Source organism: Schistocerca americana, chromosome 10 (assembly GCF_021461395.2).
Source record: "Schistocerca americana isolate TAMUIC-IGC-003095 chromosome 10, iqSchAmer2.1, whole genome shotgun sequence".
NCBI classification, from domain to species: domain Eukaryota; kingdom Metazoa; phylum Arthropoda; class Insecta; order Orthoptera; family Acrididae; genus Schistocerca; species Schistocerca americana.
Window position 1 is genome coordinate 62,377,212 of NC_060128.1, and position 22,720 is coordinate 62,399,931.

Below are 22,720 nucleotides of genomic sequence, written 5' to 3' on the forward strand. Positions count from 1 at the left end.
CAATTTTCAAATTTTTCTGAAACATGTTTACCTCAAAACTCTTCAGTGGATAGTTTTATACATCTGCAAAGAAATATCTTCTTGCAAGTCAATTACTCCACTTGAAGTGAAGACTTTGAAACGCTGAACAACATAACAGCCACATCAGTCCATTCTGCCAATGCATCAACTTCATAAGGAAATTTTAGGAATTGAGACAACTTTACAATTTCTGCCAAGTCTTGAAATCTTGTAGCAAATTTGTCCCTTAGATTGGACAGAAATCTTACAAATGCTGCAACGTCTTCTTCAGAGTTTTCTTTTTTATACTCAAGAATTGTTGAGAAATGAATAAATTCGTGCCTTGCAATATCTTTTTCAAAAATATCCAGCTTACAACGAAAAGCAGACACACTTTGCATCAGATCACATATTAAGTTCCAATTCCCTTGTAACTCTATGTTGAGCGCATTTAAATATTTCAGAATATCCTTCAGAAAAGCCACAGCTAGCATATTGCGCTCATTTGTTATGTTTTTTTTTCCCTGCGTATCCAAGATTTGCAAGGAGGAGGTTACTTCTTCCTTTATTAGCCAGAAACGTTCAACAACTTGACCTTTACTTAAGCAACGAACATTGGTGTATTGCAGTATGTCAGAATACGCTGCATCACATTCTGAAAGAAACTTCTTGAACTTTCGGTGTTGAAGGGAAGAGTGAGATCTCATAAAATTAATCAACTGCACCAAGCTGTCCATTACTTCTTTCATTGTAGCACTGAGTTTTCCACGAAGGGCAGACTGATAAATTATACACAGATACGATATCAGACCTGGATTCTGATCCCCGATTTTCCTTACTACACCTTTTTCTTTGCCAATCGTCGCTGGGGCGCTGTCAGTTGAAAGCGACACTATTTTATCATAACAAATGTTGGAATTATTAATAAATTCGTCAATAGCTTTGAATAAATAATCTCCTCAAGTTTTACCTTTCAAAAGCAATATTGCGTGCAATTCTTCCCAGAATATCTTATTTTCAATGTCGAAAAATCTCACGAAAATAGATATTTGTTCATCATCGACAATGTCACATGGCGTAGCATGGTGCCTTTTCCAAAAGTTCAAGCAGAGTGCTTTTAATATCAGTAGCTAAAATTTCTGTTGTTCTTGTATTTCTTCTTGCTGACAATGGAATACTTTGAATTGCAGCGACAACATCCTTTATTTCTTTAAAAAGTGCCAAGGCTACTTCCAACATACATTCTTTCATTATTTCAGAATATGAAAATGGTTTTTGGTGTTTACTAAGTTTCCAGCACACACGTAACGTTGCTTCTGCCGATTTTTCTTGCTCACTCATGCAGCGAACCAACAATTTCATGCTTTTTTCATCAGAAGTGAGATATTCCTCTAATTTAAATTTAAATTTTATCTTGATAAGTTTACAAAGCAGTTATACACATCACACTTATACATTATCTAATAGAATTATATTACCTGTAGTTTTTATTTACGAGCCTCACTGCCAAGAGGAAAGTTTTTGTGGAATTGCTGACGATTTGTTTCATAGTGTCGCTTTAAATTGCCACTTTTAATAACAGCGACAGTTTTATTACATATTAAGCAAACTGGAACCGCTGGAAGCCTATCAGGCAGTGTAAAACAATATTGTTCAGTCCATTCAGTCAAAAATCTATTTTCAGTGTCCAATTTTCGCTTTTTAGGACCCATTATTAATGTAGGTACGTATGTACGAAAAGGTTTTTCACACGACAAGTTGTAACAAATGAATAATTGCTCCGCAGCCTGTGTGCGATTGACGAAATGAAGTTAAAACCGACCGCCCACTGTGCTCTCTGACTAAAACAGCAGGTTCGGACTTGTTTAACAAATGAACGAGTGAGCAGTGACGTGTGGTGGGAGGCGCTACTCGCCGAGGAAAATAGAATGAAGTGGATCAACTAAATTAAATGATTTGCTGATCTACTCAACTAAATTTTTGTTTTTCAGACACGTTTAGCGCCGGGATACTTAGTTGGACGTCGGATTGTATTTAAGAATATTTGCCGGTCCGAGGTTCGACCTTCTGCGGTCCGTCTGTTGCCGATCTCCGAGATAGAGGGTCTATACAAGGGCGATGTACTTGAGGACAATATTATGGAAAAGGAAGAGGATGTAGATGAATGTGAAATGGGAGATACGATACTGCGTGAAGAGTTTGACAGAGCACTGAAAGACCTAAGTCGAAATAAGGCCCCAGGAGTAGACAACATTCCATTAGAACTACTGACAGCCTTGGGAGAGCCAGTACTGACAAAACTCTACCATATGGTGAGCAAGATACAGGAGACAGTCGAAATACCCTCAGACATCAAGAAGAATATAATAATTCCAATCCCAAAGAAAGCAGGTGTTGATAGATGTGAAAATTACCGAACTATCAATTTTGTACAACTTGGAACTACTCTTATAAATGGATAGAGCAAATGCATTATCTTATACAAGCCATCATATTGCTGTGGATGTTTCATTGGCATTCCTTAATATTAATAAACGTTTTGGTGACATGATGTAACTTTTCAATTAACTGAAATTTCCAGTCATCATATAGCTTTTTTAAGTTTTTTTTTCAACTGGTTCTCCTCATTTTATAGGTTTTTTTCAAATTTACCTAATCTGTAACCTGTACTTTGATGCAATTTATACGTTCTTTCTTTTCTTGGAATTGAATCACATTTTGAAACTCTAGAGCCCATTACATCCTTACTACTTTCACTATCATAAAACAGTGTGGATAATAATCTGTTATCATACTCTGTGTGCTGAAAATAGGAACTGGTTGGCTTTTCCAATATTTTATGGTTTGCACTGCAACCTATGTCATGCACAGTTATATTTGCATCCGATTGGTGAAAACACTGTCCACAGTACTACTACCACTACCACAACTACTACAACTACTACAACCACCACCACCTCCCATGTAACCTGAACAGGGCAAATGCTAGTATAATGCCAATTCCATATGTTCTGGAATACCTGTGCCTAGTGATGTTTACAAAATCTGCTGGCTAGAATTGATCTTCGCACACATAATAATAACGACAGTTAACTTATGCAGCTACAGTGCAAATGAACTTCCATTTTTTAAATAATCTCTCTCTGATGCAACTGGGAATTTATAGATGTTAATCTGGCATTTTTTGTTTGCATTTAGGTTTAGAAGATTGCCACTAGTGCATTCAGAAATCTTACAAGAGTATTTAAATTCCAAATTCTAATTTTTCTTTCCTGTACGATTCACCTTTGCTTCCCTAAAGTGCCTTTAAAACAAAAAATTCTGAGATGAAAAAATTAATAAAAAATAAATATTGGATTTGCCAACATGGATAGTAAGTATATTTCACACAGTTTTCTTTAGGAAACTTTCACAAATCAATTTAATTTTTAATTAAATACAGTTGTGATTCTGCTTTGTTTAACATGATGAAAACTAACACTTCTTTTAGATACAATAATATTCACAAGAGGTTAACCATCCTCTCTTACAGAAACATGTTTTTTTGTACAAAATGAGAAAAATATTTCAGTGTGAAGCTCAAGTCCTCACTGAGATAGATAAAATTGAATGCAGAGTTTTTTATGGTGGGAAGGAGAGTTGCTGAGCTTAAGTTGGTGACACATTTTAAAGTGATAACTTGTGGTAGCAGTGCAGGGTAGTAAAGGACAGGTTGTGAAAATAGTGATTCCATACTTATTTAATGCTACTGCTTCTTAACACAGAAGATATGTGCGACATTCTTGTACTGACAGACATTGGTTATTGTCACTAAGTAGGCCTATGGCCTGTAATCTTGGTGATGGGCTACTGCTATAAAGTGGTGTGAGAAATACAAGATTCTCTCATTTGCACTCCTTATCTGTACATTCTGCTACTTATTTAATATTACAGTAAATTTATCCAGCACAGATCTGTAATGCAACTGCATCAAATAGTTCTACACAAAGAAGACCAAACCCAGTAACTTGTGCAAGGAATCATTCTCCTTAGGTATGTTATACAAGCAATGTGTGATGATGCACAGCTGTACATATTGGGATTACAGATGTGTAGGGCAAAACTGTTGAATAAATACCCATCATCCATAATGGAGATAAAAATAGGACAGTTTAATGCCATGAGAAGTGTCAGCATATTGCGTGAGGTTAGAAGAGTGGCAGTTAGATGTACTGTGCCTCCAAGAACAATATACTAAATCAGGAAAGGACCCCAGTGTGCCAATAACTGACTAAATAGTCACCCAAGGTCAACATTCTAGGGCAACAGCACAAAATGCTGGATGATAATGATAACAGCAATGCTTAACACGGTTAATTCAGCTGTTGTTAAAGTTTATTCAGTGGGCTATATACAACTTTACACATGAATAGATAAAATATATTAAATGCCATGGAAATATAAAAGTGTAAGTATTTTTCAAGGTGTTTCATGATTCATTCACAAGAAAAAGCACTCCAGTCTGCAGTGCTGGCTTTTGCAATTTCCTCCCACAACTTATCTTCATTGGGAGATTCCTGTGAAAATGGTTTCACATAGTGAGTCTTCTTATTCAAAACATCTGAAGCAAAATTAAGGAAAACATTCACTACAAAGCATGCAAGAGTTTTAACTTACATATACAATATCTAACAATAGTTTACCGAAATACCTACAAGAGCTCATTAAATCAGTGTATGATACACACATATAAATGCTCTTTGATTTTTTCCCAATATGTTTACAGGCTATAATCGCAGCATACTGAATTCTCAAAGCACATTTAACAGGCGACTTAAGGCAGAAAAATTGAGTTTTATATCATACCAATGTCAAAGTGAAGAGTCAATACAGGTATCAGCATTTTTATATTCAAACAGCTCAACAAATAAATTACAAAATGTGAACATCACTTAAAAAGTCAATCCCTAACTCGTGAAATGAGTGTTGGGGGGCAGATGCGGAAATCTTTCATCGTCATCTTGGCCAAGATCCTAGCAGATGATGGTCGATTCGCTGGAGGAGACCAAACAGCGATGTCATCAGTCCCATCAGATTAGGGAAGGATGGGGAAGGAAGTCAGCCGTGCCCTTTCACAGGAACCATCGCAGCATTTCCCTTAAGTGAACTGTCACACTTCCAAATGCAAGTCAAGAGTGCTAACCACCGCGCCACCTCGCTCGGTGAGATCCTAGTGGAAGTGTTTTGTAGCTGTCTTCCTCCAACCTGTTATGAAGTGTATATCAGTGTTGTGTTGGCAACTGTGAGAAGTGCTTGTATAGAGTAATGTTGTGTTTGTATTGATATGGATGAAGGGGAAGGAGAAGATGAAACCAGGGCTCAGCATATAGCCTACTGTAATTGAATAGCTCCAATGATATCACCGATTTTAAGATTTGCATCTGACAGACACATCACATTCACTCCATAGGACACTGCCGATCGGTTTGTAATGTAATACAGGATGTTGGTGTAATTTTTATATGACTCGTGCACATGCCAGACAAATAGAGCCACTGAAAAATTCTTATACCACTAGGTCTTGAAAGTATCAGCCTCTGAGTCAAGTGCAATCACACGTGTATGTTTTTTTTTTTTTGTGTTTGTGGTTTTAGGGCGCAAAACTTCTATGGTCATTAGTGCCCAGCCCGTGACGTAGGAAACAGGAAAAAACGAAATTTAAAATCAGCAGCAAGGGGAACAAAGTCATAAAATTTGAGAAACTAAAGGCAGAAGGAATGCTTAAAAATCCACTATGGAAAGTGGTTGGTTGTCCCAAAAAAAAAAAAAAAAAAAATCAAATGACTGACGTCATTTCACTGTCACTAATAAACTGTAGAACGCGGTCAGCTGAGCGCGTGTCATCTGCTAAAATCAACGATAGATCAGGCGATAGCTGTAGACGGGAGCGTAACGGATTAAAATAGGGGCATTCAATTAAAAGGTGTCTGACCGTCCACAGCTGAGAGCAGTGGGGACAGAGTGGGGGAGGATCACCGCTTAAAAGATGTCGATGGCTAAAAAGACAGTGCCCTATCCGGAGTCTAGCTAAAATTACCTCCTCCCGACGACGCGTTCGGGAGGAAGAGGTCCAAGCGCAAGGAAGGGCTTTCACTTCCCGCAATTTATTATGGGGAAGTGTTGACCAATGCGCATGCCATAAATGAGCAACTTGGCGACATAAACCGCTCCGTGGATCGGTAAACGGAAGAGACTGAATAGCTGGCCGAGGAAGAGAGACTGCAGCCTTGGCCGCTATATCAGCCGCCTCATTCCCACAGATACCAGCGTGTCCCGGGAGCCAGAGGAACGCCACTGAGACGCCCCCCAGGTGGAGCAAGCGCAGACAGTCCTGAATCCGGTGGACCAGAGGGTGCACAGGGTAAAGAGCTTGGAGACTTAGGAGAGAGCTCAGAGAATCTGAGCAGATTACGTACTGTATCCGCTGATGGCGGCGGATGTAGTGGACAGCCTGGAGAACAGCATAAAGCTCCGCAGTATAAACCGAACACTGGTCGGGAAGCCGAAAGTGATTTGGGGTGTCGCCAACAATATAGGCACTCCCTACACCTAACGATGTTTTCGAGCCGTCGGTGTAAATAAATGTGGCTTCCGTCATTTGTGCACATAGAGCAGCAAATGCCCGACGGTAGACAAGTGTAGGGGTACCATCCTTGGGAAATTGACATAGGTCTCTGAGCAAGTCGATCCGGGGATGGAGCCAAGGCGGTGCTGTACCCCAAGTTGTCAAGAAGGTTTTAGGAAAGCGGAAGGAAAGAGAATGGAGCAGTTGACGGAAGCGGACTCCCGGGGGTAGTAGGGAGGAGGAGCGGCCTGCATACCCGACATCAAAGGAGGTGTCGAAAAAAAGGTCATGGGCTGGATTAGCAGGCATGGAAGACAGATGGCTAGCATAACGACTCAGAAGGACTGCCCGCCGATTGGACAGCGGAGGTTCAGCAGTCTCAGCATAAAGGCTTTCCACAGGGCTGGTGTAAAAAGCTCCAGACACTAAACGTAATCCACGGTGGTGGATAGAGTCGAGACGCCGAAGAATAGACGGCCGAGCAGAGGAGTAGACTATGCTTCCATAATCCAATTTCGAGCGCACTAAGGCGCGATAGAGGCGGAGAAGGACCACTCGGTCCGCTCCCCAGGAGGTACCATTCAGGACACGGAGGGTGTTAAGGGAACGCAGACAGCGAGCCGAAAGATAGGAAACGTGGGAGGACCAGCACAGTTTTCTGTCAAACATAAGACCCAAGAATTTAGCGACGTCGGAAAACGGAAGGTTGACAGGACCTAGATGTAAGGAGGGCGGAAGAAACTCCTTACGTCGCCAAAAATTGACACAAACGGTCTTACTGGGTGAGAAACGGAAGCCGGTTTCGATGCTCCACGAGTGGAGGCGATCGAGACATCCTTGAAGACGTCTTTCAAGCAGGCTGGTCCGTTGAGAGCTGTAGTAGATCGCAAAATCGTCCACAAAGAGGGAGCCCGAGACATCAGGAAGGAGACAATCCATAATTGGATTAATGGCGATGGCAAACAGTACAACACTCAGCACAGAGCCCTGGGGTACCCCGTTTTCTTGGGAGAAAGTACGGGAGAGAGTAGTGTTCACCCGCACCCTAAATGTGCGCTCTGCCATAAATTCGCGAAGAAAACGGGGCAGCCGGCCTCGAAAGCCCCAAGAGAACAGTGTGCGGAGGATGCCTGTCCTCCAACAGGTATCGTATGCTCTCTCCAGATCAAAAAATATTGCTACCGTTTGGCGTTTCCGGAGAAAATTGTTCATGATATAAGTGGAGAGAGCAACAAGATGGTCAACGGCAGAACGATGCCAAGATGGTCAACGGCAGAACGATGCTTTCGGAATCCGCATTGGGCTGGTGTTAAAAGACTGCGAGATTCCAGCCACCAAGCTAAACGGTAATTCACCATACGCTCCAAAACCTTACAGACACTACTCGTGAGAGAAATGGGGCGATAGCTAGAGGGGAGATGTTTGTCCTTTCCAGGTTTCGGAACGGGAACGACAATAGCTTCCCGCCATCGCCTGGGAAAGGTACTGTCGGTCCAAATTCGATTGTAAAGGCGAAGGAGGTAATGCAGGCTATGGGTTGATAAATGCAACAACATTTGGACACGGATACCATCCGGTCCTGGGGCGGAGGAGCGAGAAGAAGAGGGCATGTTGGAGTTCCCGCATGGAGAAAACAGTATTGTAGCTTTCGCGATTTTGAGAGGAGAAAGCAAGATGTCGCACTTCCGCTGCACGTTTCTTCGGGAGAAACGCTGGCGGGTAATTTGAAGAGCTCGAAATCTCAGCAAAGTGCTGACCCAATGAGTTAGAAATTGCGACGGGGTCCACTAAGGTATCATGCGCGACAGTAAGCCCAGAGACCGGGGAGAAACTAGGCGCGCCTGAGAACCGTCGAAGCCGACTCCAAACTTCCGAGGAGGGAGTGAAGGTGTGAAATGAGCTAATAAAGAATTTCCAGCTTGCCTTCTTGCTATCGCGGATGACGCGACGGCTTCGCGCACGGAGCTGCTTATATCGGATACAGTTTGCCAAAGTTGGATGGTGACGGAAAATGCGAAGAGCACGTCGCCGCTCACGTATTGCGTCACGGCATGCCTCGTTCCACCAAGGAACTGGGGGGCGCCGGGGCAATTCGGAGGTGCGTGGTATTGAACGTTCCGCAGCTGTGAGAATAACGTCGGTAATATGTGTGACCTCATCGTCGACGCTGGGAAAGCGACGGTCATCGAATGTCGCTAGAGACGAAAAAAGTGTCCAATCGGCTTGGGCAAACTTCCAGCGTCGCGAGCGCATATATGGCAGTTGAGGCTGCAGTCTAAGAACACATGGAAAGTGGTCACTCGAGTGTGTATCATCAAGGGCGAACCATTCGAAGCGCCGAGCTAGCAGAACAGTACCGAGCGCAAGGTCCAAATGAGATAAATTTGTCGTGGAGGCAGACAAAAATGTGGGGACCCCAGTGTTGAGGCAGACTAGATCCGCTTGGTGGAAGACGTCTAGCAATAGTGAGCCACGTGGACAAGGATGTGGAGATCCCCAAAGCGGGTGGTGGGCATTGAAGTCCCCAACCAGCAAATAGGGGGGTGGAAGCTGACCAAGAAAATGAAGGAGATCAGCTCGTGCCATTGGTGTGGACGATGGAATGTATACCGTACAAAGAGAGAACGTGTATCCAGAAAGGGAAAGACGGACGGCGACAGCTTGGAAGGAACTGTTTAAGGGGATTTGGTGATAATGGAGAGTATCGTGGAGCAGAATCATGAGTCCTCCATGGGCTGGAGTGCCTTCAACAGAGGGGAGGTCATATCGGACGGACTGAAAATGAGGGAGAACAAAGCGGTCATGGGGACGCAGCTTTGTTTCCTGAAGACAGAAGATGACCGGCGAGTAGGATCGTAAGAGGATCGACAATTCATCCCGATTGGCTCGAATGCCGCGGATATTCCAGTGGATAATGGACATAGGGTGAACAGAAAATGGAGGAACGTGACCAAGGGTGCTGTCAACTCAACGACTGCTCAGAGCTTGCGACCGACAGCATGGAATGGCATTCAGTCGAAGGCAGAAGATCCTGATCCATAGGTTGGTCAGGAGCAGCTCCAGCCATCAACGATCGGCCAGTTGACCGGCCACCAGCAGTGCGCCTCAGCGACACAGAAGACGGCCGAGGGCGATTTCCGCCAGGTGGTGCTGTAGATGGGACACGCCTTGGCGGAGAAGGAGAGGAACTGTGTTTCTTCGTAGCCTTCTTGGAAGTATGATGTTTAGATGAAGGAGGAACCGATGGTTGTGAAGTTGCGGTACGTAAAAACTCTTCACGAGAATGCTCTTTTTTCGAAGACTTGGCGTCTGACTTTTGGGCTCGAGATTTAGCAGAACCCGACGAAGGGTGAGCCATTGAGTGGGCAGGCGAAAGTGGTGAGGTTCAACGGGCGATCTTTGCGCTGGCCGATCTGACGACCGTGGTACTAAAGGTGAGGTCGCAAGTCTGCGTGGCCGCCTCCTTTGTTGGCCGAGGAGAAGCAAGGACAGTGCTGTATTTTCCTTTCTGAGGCACAGTGGGCTGTCGACTGGCGAGTAACTTTCGAGCAGCAAAGGTCGACACCTTTTCCTTCACTCTTATTTCCTGGATGAGTTTTTCGTCCTTAAAAACGGGGCAATCTCGAGAGGAAGCAGCGTGGTCACCCATACAGTTGATGCAGCGAGGGGACGGAGGTGGACAAGCACCCTCATGTGCATCCTTGCCACACGTAACACATTTCGCCGGATTGGAACAGGACTGGCTGGTGTGATTGAACCGCTGACATCGATAGCAACGCGTATGGTTTGGGACATAAGGGCGAACGGAAATTATCTCATAGCCTGCTTTGATTTTTGATGGGAGTTGAACTTTGGCAAATGTCAAGAAGACAGTGCGGGTTGGAATGATGTTCGAGTCAACCCTTTTCATAACCCGATGAACAGCTGTGACGCCCTGGTCAGACAGGTAGTGCTGAATTTCTTCGTCAGACAATCCATCGAGGGAGCGTGTATAAACGACTCCACGCGAGGAATTTAAGGTACGGTGCGGTTCCACCCGGACAGGGAAGGTGTGGAGCAGAGAAGTACGCAGCAATTTTTGAGCCTGGAGGGCACTGTGTGTTTCCAACAACAGGGTGCCATTCCGTAATCTGGAACAAGACTTTACAGGACCCGCAATTGCGTCGACACCTTTCTGAATAATGAAGGGGTTGACCGTGGAAAAGTCGTGACCGTCGTCAGACCGAGAAACAACAAGGAACTGTGGCAACGATAGAAGAACCGTCTGTGGCTGAGACTCAGTGAACGTACGTTTATGAGCAGACATAGTGGAAGGTGAGGAAACCATTGTGGAAGAATCCCCCATGATTACCGGCGTCTCCGATGGCACGCTCCTTCCTTGTGGGGGCCCTCACCGAGGGCACACCCGCCTTAGGTGATTGTTCACACCTCAGGTCACACCTCCCAACAAACGGACGGAGGGACCAATCGGCACCTTCGGAAGGTATCAGCTCAGGTAATCACCCCTCCCTGGGCCTGGCCGTTACCAGGGGGTACGTACGTGTCCTACCTGTCTACCCGGGGCGGGGAATTACGCGTTACCCCACCACCGGCTACGCATGGAAGTGCGTGGGTCGGCCTTCAGACACGCACAGGGAGGAAGAAAGAGACAGGGAAAGGGAAGAAGAGAGGTCTCAAACGCCGCAGCGGAGAAAAGGGTAAAGAGAAGAGGTAAGGAAAAGAGAAGGACGAAGAAAGATGAAGACATACAAGCAAGGAAGGCGAAGAGTGCGGTACATTTACAAGCGTCCGTCTCCGGACGTAGGCACAAACCATACTCCCATAGGGGGAGAAAGGGAAGGAAAGATCCAGAGGTGGGGGGGGGGGCGAAGATGGGGGATGGGGAAGGATACGGAAAGGGGGGGTATGCAGCCCGGAAAAGAAGGAAGGCCATATTAGCTCGGGGTCCCGTGCTCGCTACACACGTATCCACAAAAGAGTTGTGGATCCCCTGGGGGGACACGTGTATGTGTTAGTGACCTTAACTGCAGAGGTAGTTTTAGCTCTACACCAAACAAGTACAAAATTATAGAGAGAGAAAAGGAAATTACACAAAAAAGATGATATTGATAGTTGATAACAGATAGCTTACAAAGCTCTATCACCATCAACAGAACAGGAAACAGCCGAACAGTTTTGTAATACAGGAATGAGTAATTTAATTTTTAGAACATTTCTCTCTGAGAAAATCAGCAGCCTAGTTAAAATATTTTAAAATGAATTAAAAACAGTCTCGGTTGTAGTAAAATACTTATGTATAACGGTAACTGGTTTTAGTAATAATGTGGCCATCTTCAGATCACTTATACCACGATGGTAAGTGGTGGCAGTGAATGGAGAAGGTGTCGTTGACCCACAAACATCTGCTGCTCAACTGAGTACCATTACAAATAAATATTTTATTGCAGTCAAGACTTTTTTTAATCCATTTTAAAATACAGGAACAGATAAATCATTATCCAAACTTTTTGTATTATGAACTAAAGAAAAACATGCCTAACACAGTAAGATGGCTAATGTTTCAATGTTGATGTTGGAGTCTTCTTCTACGGCTAATTAAGCTGCTCTGCTGCATTCTTCCTAACTATTTCCCTTATATTAGACATAAACCCCACTTGTTTATGTTAAACTGCATTTCACTGGCTGTTAATTGCCAACAGTATACGAAAATGTAGCTGCATCATGACTGACTGCCATTGTAGTAATTGAGGGGCAAGTGGTAAACTTGGGTTCTTGCTTATGTTCATATTTACATTTGCTAAGTAGCGAACAACAACACACATCAGTGCCAAGTATCAGAGTTCCTAGTAGCGAGTAGGAAAACAATTACAATTATTGAGGCACTGCACGAGATTCCCTTATCTCCTGCAGCAAGAATGTGTGTGTTTCCAAAGTTTCCCTTTACGTTTTCTTGAGTAAGTGCCAGCCATCTGGTATACGACAACACTCTCATTATCTGGAATACAGAAAGGAAGAGCTTGAAGGGTACGACAAGCATGTAAATGGCAGTCACCTCAACATAATCTTAAGAATTGAGGAGACTGACAATACTAAAAGGAAGATCAGGATTTAATTGCCTGTCAACAATGGGGTCATTAGAGACAGAGCGCAAGCTTGAGCTTGGGAATGTTGGTAGGGAAATTGGCTGTGGCCTTTTCAAAGGAACCAGCCTGGCATTCACTTTAAAAATTTAGGAAAACCACAGATCATCTACATCTCTATGGTGAAACAGAAATTTGAACACCAGTCCTTCCAAACGTGAGTCCACCTTGTTCAATATTGACACTGATGTTGCAGCTCTAGATGTCCTTGTTTGCAAGATATTAGTAGAACACGTAATGTAGTACAGCTTTCAGAACCTCAACTTTTTGAGGCAAGAAGGATGTAGGTTGCAGTAGGTACTCGGGGATGATGAACCTTTCACAGGATAGAGTAGCATGGAGAGCTCCATCAAACCAGTCTCTGGACTGAAGACGACAACAACAACAGCAACAACAACAACATATCTGCATGTGGTCTCAACTCACCATCTTGCAGAAAATTTGGCTGTCCTTGGGACAGGGCCCAGATGAGTGTATCACATCAGTGATGTTGAACATATAGGACAGGGACTTTGGTTCTTGAGGAAGACACTAATGGCTAATGGATATGTTACATTGCAATCAGTAGAAATTTGATCAACAGCGAAGCAGGTCGAGGACACGACACCAAATTGCCTGCCCTGCACCAGTTGCATTACTGAATATGGCAGGAAACTCAGAAAGAAAGAAGTTCAGCTGTATTTTCTAGCATTCAGAAGATAAAAAATTAACTTGTTTCAATATAATACAGGAAAACAACACAGAGCTGTTGGTTTTTATCTGTAATGATACTTATACAGATGAAGTAAGGTTCCAAAACACAAATTACCATGTCACACAGGCTTAAACCATCCATTACAGCTCACAATTGCCAAATATGGCAAGGAATTTGGTCAGGTAGTCAACTTTAAAAGTAGTTCTATACTCGTTAAAGAGATGCACATGCTCCAGGGGAAAGTTCAAGAAGATCTGGAGATGACAGTAGGTCCCAACAATTTTAACTGAGATGGACTGCTATCGGGGGGGTAAGCAGCATTGATACTAGGTAATGAGCAACAAGGAACACTGATGCCCAGTGCCTATGTGGACTGCTGATGGTACTCACAGAAAATTTAAATATTAATACAAATGTGACTGTCAAATGCAGTCTAGAAATATAGGTATCAACATCAAAGTACATTCACGTTTGCCCCTTCGGCCACAGCAATCACACTGACTGTCCTATGTCAATCCTGATATTGTCTTCAATGATCTATTGCATTAACTTCAAAGTAGCCAAAGAAATGCATTAAAAATATAAAAGTTAAAGATTTTTGTCTAATGTAAGAGGCAAAATTTGACACAGCATATCAATCCTGGAAGAATTATTTGCATAGAGCTCCTGTTGGCTCATACAAAGAATTCTGCCTGATTTTCCATAATGCTCTCGTTTTTTTTTTCTCCGTGGAGTCTTTCTACCTTCAGTGCACTTTGTTCCTGGTTTCTTCTGGAGTGCATTTTCTGACCTAACATTCAACTTCTATATCTTGTCTCTGTACAATGTTTCTGTCTTCAATTTCTGTTGGATCGATTTGTGATTTTCTAAGTAAAGTTTGACTAGTGTGGTCCATGGAATTGTTGACTTGATCCCTTGTCTGTATGTCACAATTCTGTTGGTGAGTATGTTGATGGTAGCGTGCTGATGTGTGTGTAAAATTTTAACCTTTTTCTGACATCTGCTGCTAGGTCAACTTTAGACCAAGAATTTCTCTCACGATTTTGCATTCTTCCTTCAGTATGTTTTCCATCTTGCTTTCTGTATGCAGTGTTAATGTCACACTTGCATACAGAATTCAGACTTGATCACTATGTTGTAGTGTCTGACCTTGGGCTGAAAGGATATGCATTTCTTATTATATACATCTTGTGTTTTGCTATTAGCTCTCTTCATTTTTTATAGTAGAGTCTTCTGTACGACCTTTCCTACTTCTGCAGGTTTAAGGATGCCACCTAGCTATATGAAATATGTAACTCCATTTATCTTGGCACATTGTGTTTGATTTTGAGCAGAAGAATGCAGACTGCTGGAAAGAGATTTGCAGGGGACAGACTGCTGGAAAGAGATTTGCAGGGGACAGACTGCTGGAAAGAGATTTGCAGGGGACAGACTGCTGGAAAGAGATTTGCAGGGGACAAACTGCTGGAAAGAGATTTGCAGGGGACAAACTGCTGGAATGAGATTTGCAGACCAATCCTTTCTGTACATTCTTTTAGTATTTTTATTTATTTGGTTGCTGATAAATGTTTTAAAGAATAGTTTGGATGAGATGACATGGGGGTAATTTGTAATGAACCAAATGCTAACATAAAATTTAATCTATTCCATGATATATTCATATCATTCTTTGAAAATAGCTTCCCAAATAAGCTAATCAGAAAAGACACGTAACAGTCCTGCAAAAAACCATCAATCACTAGAGGAATTAAGTATCCTGTGAAAGGAAAAGGGAAATGCATCTACGATATCAGAACAACACAGGCACTGCAATGTTGTATTTACCTGCTGATACCAGGCAAGCCACTTTCAAGTACAATGTCTGACCTGTATGGGAAAATATATATATATATATATATATATATATATATATATATATATATATATATATATATATATATATATATATATATATATATATATATATATATATATATAAAAAATGGATGTACGAGTACAGGTTACAGTCGCACGGTTGGCGACATACGGAAGTCCGGGTTTGGCCGTGAGTCGCGCACAGATAGCCAAATGGAAAGGCGACTACTAGCAATAAGCGAGAAATCTGGGTTCGAGTCCCGGTCCGGCACAAATTTTCATTGTTGTCACTTCATTCTACAGTTGATGGTTGTCTTCATTGACAATTGCAAATTCATTTAATGGTAATGTGTGTTTTGGCAGGAACAAGTAGATCATGCAGTAGTTGCACACTACAAAAACCTACTCAAAACCACTAAGAGAGGTTATTAAAAAATCAAAGAACATGCACATAACATCAGAAATCAGTACTTCGAACAGACTTAAAGCTATTTGGTATGGAGTGAAATGAGAGAGAGGACAACCAGCCACAGAACAAGACATCATCACTATTGGACTGAAGAGAAGAGCTGTAAATGATGAGTCACTTGTAGCACACGTATTTAATAACCATTTCTGAAATGTGGCAGAAAGCATAGGGACAAACAGTTCTGAAGCAAAATCAAAGCAGTGTGTCGAAAATGTAACTTCCATAAAATTCAATCGTGTGAGTGTATCAAGAACTTCTCCTTCTGAAATTAATAAACTTATATATTCTCTCAAAAATCAAAGCTCATCTGGTTTTAATGGTGTTTCCAGTAGCGTACTAAAAATCTGTTCCCCTGTAATAAAACCAGTCCTACCTGAAATACGGTGCTGTTAAACCCCTCTTAATGAAATATGCTAAGAGAGATATCAATAACTTCTCATCTGTTTCAGTGCTGACAATATTCTCCAAAATTTTTGAGAAGCTGGTGTATTCTAGAATAATATTAGCAACAACAGTATCCTTGGAAAATCATAGTCTGGGTTTCAGAAGGGTTGCTCTACTGAGAATGCTATTTACAAATTCACTCACCATATTTTACAAGCATTAAATAATAAAACAGTGCAGGTTGGTATTGTCTGCGACCTCCCAAAAGCACTTTACTCTGTGAATCACAGTATTCTCCTAGGTAGACATTTTATGAAATTAATTGTATAGCCAACCACTGGATGATCCCATATCTAACTAAAAGAATACAGAAAGTTGTACTTAGTAAGTCAATATAGTCCAAGGACATGATTCTGACTGAGGAGGAATGATGTATGGGGTTCCAAAACATTCAGTCTTAGGTCCAGTACCATTCCTCATATATGTAAAGGTTCTTCCATCTAGAATACAAGAACAATTAGTTCTTTTTGCAGATGGCACAAGTACTGTATCAATCCAAGCATACAAACAGAAACAGAAGAAATGGTTCGTTCAATAATGTCATACGGTATAATGTTGTGGGGTAACTGATCTTTAAGGAAGTCTTCATTGCACAAAAAGTGCCATAAGAATAATACGTGGTATTCACCCACAATCGTCCTTTAGCCACCTATTTAAGGAATTGGTCAGTCTGGCTATGGCTTCACAGTATATTTATTCCCTCATTAAGTTTTTTGTAAATAATCCACTATAGTTCAAAATTACAGTACCAGAAGGAAAAAATGACATTCATTACTCAACATTAGGGTTGGCCTTAGCACAAAAAGGGAGGCACAATGCTTCAACAAAATCTTTTATCACTTACGCTGTGATAAAAATGTCTGTTGTGAATGTGGACAATATTACAGTGACTATATTATCAGGGACACAATCACACAGAATGTGACAGACAATAGGATCAGAGAATAGATTGTGAAATATTCCAATCCTACTCTTTAGCAGGTATTGTTGTTGTTGTGGTCTTCAGCCCTGAGACTGGTTTGATGCAGCTCTCCATGCTACTCTATCCTGTGCAAGCTTCTTCATCTCCCAGTACCTACTGCAACCTACATCCTTCTGAAACTGCTTAGTGTATTCATCTCTTGGTCTCCCTCTACCATTTTTACCCTCCACGCTGCCCTCCAATACTAAATTGGTGATCCCTTGATGCCTCAGAACATTTCCTACCAACCGATCCCTTCTTCTGGTCAAGTTGTGCCACAAACTTCTCTTCTCCCCAATCCTATTCAATATTTCCTCATTAGTTACGTGATCTACCCATCTAATCTTCAGCATTCTTCTGTAGCACCACATTTCAAAAGCTTCTATTCTCTTCTTGTCTAAACTATTTATCGTCCATGTTTCACTTCCATACATGGCTACACTCCATACAAAGACTTTCAGAAATGACTTCCTGACACTTAAATCTATACTCGATGTTAACAAATTTCTCTTCTTCAGAAACGCTTTCCTTGCCATTGCCAGTCTACATTTTATATCCTCTCTACTTCGACCATCATCAGTTATTTTGCTCCCCAAATAGCAAAACTACTTCACTACTTTAAGTGTCTCATTTCCTAATCTAATTCCCTCAGCATCACCCGACTTATTGCAGATCACTAATTACCAAGGCTCTTGTGCTTTTGCTGTAGACAGTTTTCAGCACTCTGGTAACATTTGTGCTGTAGAATTGAAAGGTGCAAATAGCTCCAGTGCTGCGTGGTCCCGTAAACAGCCACACAAACAGCCTCACGGACAGAACATCGTAACATGTCAACAGCTTAAGTGCAAGGTGTACTTCGCTCACCAACAGTGTGGTGCAAAATCTTGCCCCCAATGCTATTCAGCACATAAATGTGTAGATTGCCTGTCATGCCAATCCACTTGAAGCCACTTGCTACTCCTGCCACCGAACTGGACATGTACAAAGTGTTTGCTTAAAAAGAAAGTCCTCGGGTCACAATGTGAAACACTTGCTCCCTGCTATGCAAGTGCATGTTGTAAATTCAGAACAGGTTGCTCCCACAGAACAATCAATAGTTCCCCTGAAACTTCCTGGCAGATTAAAACTGTGTGCCAGACAGACTCGAACTCGGGACCTTTGTCTTTCGCGGTCAAGTGCTCTACCAACTGAGCTACCCAACCAAGACTCACACCCCGTCCTCACAGCTTTATTTCTGCCAGTACCTTGCCTCCTACCTTCGAGTCTCGGTCCGGCACACAGTTTTAATCTGTCAGGAAGTTTTATATCAGCGCACACTCCACTGCGGAGTGAAAATCTCATTCTGGAATAGTTCCCCTGTACAACATCTCTCTACTAAATTGTATGTACCTTTAGTGATTCCAAGCCATATGGTCAAATTTCAATTAGATACAGGTGCATCAGTGTCCTTGTTAAGCTATGAAACTTATGAACTGTTAGGCAAACCACAACTGTGTCAGTCTACAAATATGCTTACAGCATACAATGGTCAGAACATTCCAGTGATAGGAACACTGAACATTGTAGCCACGTATCGCAATCTGCAGAAGACAGTTTCCTTTCAAGTTCTACGAAGTAGACAATCAGTTAATATTTTTGGTCTCTACTTGTTTGAACTAAACACTGTGGCCTATGTGATAGCTATGTCTCATTTCAATTCAAGTGACAGTATTGCTAAGCTCTGTGACGAATTTCAAAAACTGTTTGCTTCTGGCGTACGTAAAGCCAATAACTTTGTAGCGCACATCATGCTTAAAGACAACACCCAGCCGCGCTTTTTCACAGTATGTGCAGTGCCTGTAGCACTTTGTGAACAGGTTGCGAAAGAACTGGCTCACTGGCAAAATAATGGCATAATCATACCATCTCTGCAAGTCAGTGGTCTTCCCGAGTAGTTGATATTCACAAATTTATATTCACAAATAATCGGGAAAAATTAGGATTTGTACTGACTTCAAAGCCACTGTCAGTCCTCAGGCAGTTATGCATTACCTCGATGTGACAGACTCGTGGATCACTTAGGCACAGGTCGCTATTTTTCAAAAACTGACCTTCGCAATACCTACCTGTGTCTTCAACACACATTTAGGACTTTTTAAGTTCCTTTGCCTTTCAGTAGCACATCACCACCTGCCATTTTGCAACACTACCTAGAACAGCTAACTACTTCTGTGCCTTCATGTACAAATTACAGGGACAATATTGTAGTTGCTGGCTGCAATTCTCGAGTTGTTCATCCGACACAGGCACATTTGCAAGCAATACATGATGTCAAACCACCTCAGAAGGTAAAAGAATTGCAATCTGGCTTAGGGAAGTCTCAATTATTACATTCGCTTCATCCCTAACAAATGGTGAGGCTGAACGTTTTGTTCGCATGTTCAAAAAGCAAATGGACGAACTTTGCTCGCATCATCGATGCGGACAAGCCTTGCTTCACTTCTTGTCCACTTCTCACTCTCAGCCCCACAACGGGCCTTCGTTGGCAGATTTGCTACACGGGCGATGCCACCGCACACTCTTGCATTTGCTCCAGCCCCTGCTGCAGCTAGAACCTACAGATTCTAGTCAGCCGACATACCAGATTAGCCAACATGTGTTTTACAGAATCTATGGCAGAAAGAAGTCACGGGAGTGCGGCATCATTACTACTTCAATTGGTCCACACATGTTTCAGATTCGAGGTCCCGATGAATTGCAGAAGCGGCACCTAAATTAAATTCGCCTCTGTCGCTTGCAAAGTTCTGCCACTTCTTGTATCTTCACAGCTTCCTTGGCTTCCTGGTCGACACAACCCAAGCACCACCCTTAACAGTGGGGTCACGCAATGCTGTTTTCGGACCTCAAGCCGACGGGCATCAATCTGACATCGCATTTGCCCACTAGCAGATGTCCGGCAGCACCTGCCATGTTACCACTGCTGGGTCAGCACTGTGCCGAGGCCTACCGAGGGGCCTCCAGTTAGAAAGATGCTGTTGCGGATTCACGCCATCAAGAAGATGCCCTGACAATGGATGCTGGGACACACCTTCTGCATCGTTTTTCGGCCGGTGTTCCCTCGCGATCTCAAGACGGTAGTCAGGGTGCGAGCAGCAACTTGGCATTGGCTACAGCAACGGTTGTCGCTCCAACAATGGTTCCAACACCTGTGCCGCCTCCTCACTGTCGATATGGTGCTCAGCCGTACATGATAATGGTGCGGTGGTTTGGGGAGGAGTGCTGTGTCTTCTGAACAAGACACAGCCAGGGAACAACACCACAGGCACAATGATGCGAGCTGGTACAAGTGCCATAGACAATCGCCACTTGTGGGAGTTTCACCAGCACCACAGGCGGCACTGAGGATGAAGACATCAAATTCGCCTCAGCCAATTGCCAGCCGAGTACAATCCGCCACTGACCGCACGACAACAGACAGAAGGCCACTCGGAAGATAGAAAAGCAGTTCTTGCCTACATGGTTATAGATCCTCGTCCAGAGCTGACTTTGACAGGGAACGCTGTCTAGTGAACTCTTAGAAGTCAACAGACAATTGTTGTAAATTGCATTTGCTATGTACTGTGAAGTTTACTTACTATTATTTGCACTTAACCATTGAGGGCCTTTTTTGTTATATTACAAGCAGTGTTGCAGACTCCATTATTCAACAAGTCACAAAGATAAGTAAACCTTTATAACTCACTTGTGTGACTGTTACAAACTGTTGGAGTGTTGTAGAAACTTCGTTGTCCTTTCCTGTTACGTGACCATACGCCATAGCTGTGTAATAGTGGCAGAGAAAAATTGTCTTAGCAGTGTACTGCACCAGAAGCCATTTCACAAACTCACGAACTCGGCCTTCCGTAACGACAGTGTCAACTCTGCCTCCACAACAATAGCATTGAGGTCTTTACAAAACCGGCAACAAGTGTTTACAAAAAAATTATTTTTTGTTTCCACTGCAGGGAGGCCTTTCAATGCACCACAGTAACAAATCTAATTTTCAAAACATGAAAATTTATCGCTACTGACTATGCTTCTCCTACAGATTGTTGGAAATGTGAAAGAAATTTTGCTGCATAGTATCGATCTAATGTAAAACATTAATAACAACAAATTGTTGCTCGTTGTTTCTAGAACAATGCAGTACTTCACACACAGCAAGCATAACATTTAACTCATAAAAATGTAATAGAAAACACACACTTGACAACAGTAAACTTCACCCAAAATGTGTCATGTGCAAAACAAATTAAACAAAGAATTGTAACTTGCAGCAGCAACTCTATTGACACAAATACTGAAACAATTGTTTTTACAGTCTTAAGTTTAAAAATGCACTTTATAAGGATGCAGTTAAAGAGTTTAGTGCTATTGCAAAACTAGGCTGTATGCCAACATTTGTAACACTACGTAATGTGACTTATGTTACAGTCCAGCATGCAAATCTGAGTGGAAATTGCTGCATATATTCTTGCTTTCTGATTGATCATCTTAACTTAGTAGTATGTTTCCAAATTTAGAAATTTCTCTGTAGAAAAGAAATAATGCCAGTTTTTTATTGTTTTCTTGAAATATCATCTATATTCTACAATGAAAGTAGTGTACTTGAAGACTAAAATCAAGTACGCACTTCATATCCTGATGGTCAGGGAACTATTTAACATAACGCAATGCGTTCATTGCAGACTATGAATTAACAGTAAACTCTCAATTACTAGGAGAATGAGGCACAAAATTATTGACCAAAACACTAAGATGTTGACAGTAAGAATCAGCTGTGAACTGTGGCACTCACTGTTACAATTATAGTGTGACATTTGAAAAAATAAAAAATAGCCACAAACAAATTTTAGAAAAGAATGAGACTTTCACTCTGCAGCGGAGTGTGCGCTGATATGAAACTTCCTGGCAGATTAAAACCGTGTGCCCGACCGAGACTCGAACTCGGGACCTTTGCCTTTCGCGGGCAAGTGCTCTACCACTTGCCCGCGAAAGGCAAAGGTCCCGAGTTCGAGTCTCGGTCGGGCACACGGTTTTAATCTGCCAGGAAGTTTCAAATTTTAGAAATTTTGTCAAAAATAGGTCCGAATTTAAAAATGGTTTGATATACTTAAAAGCTAAATTTTCCTATGTTCAGGAATTTCTTGAAAGCAGGTTTTACTACATATGAGAATTGCCATGATGTTACGCACTATTAAAACTAAACCCAATTAAACATAAAGCAGAAGTTCTCCGTGGTAGACTGTTATTCTACCATGATGTGCAGGTCATGTGAATGCTAGGATGGTTTGTTAAGCAAGGGCACAATCAAGTTCACCTATCCATATCTGACTATTATTATAATCAAATTTGAAGCACTGTTCCCTGCTTGCAGAAAATAATAATGAATCTCCTTCCTGCAACTAAACAAACCGAAACAAAAATTGTGTTCTTGCAAGAAGGCAGACCCACTTTAATTCAGTATCATACCTGAGTAAGTCAGTACTGCGTAGTAGTTGTGTGTGTGTGTGTGTGTGTGTGTGTGTGTGTGTGT

The 22,720-nt window shown here is 42.2% G+C and overlaps 1 protein-coding gene across 1 annotated transcript in view; it reads right to left on the reverse strand.

Moving 5' to 3' along the window:
• Positions 1-4,356: 4,356 nt before the first annotated feature.
• LOC124552500 overlaps positions 4,357-22,720 on the reverse strand; it is a 65,027-nt gene continuing 46,663 nt past the window's right edge. Inside the window, exon 6 of the mRNA XM_047126784.1 lies at positions 4,357-4,600. Within this exon, the coding sequence (XP_046982740.1) occupies positions 4,476-4,600 (125 nt within the window). The 3' untranslated portion in view covers positions 4,357-4,475. The remainder of the gene's footprint in view (positions 4,601-22,720) is intronic.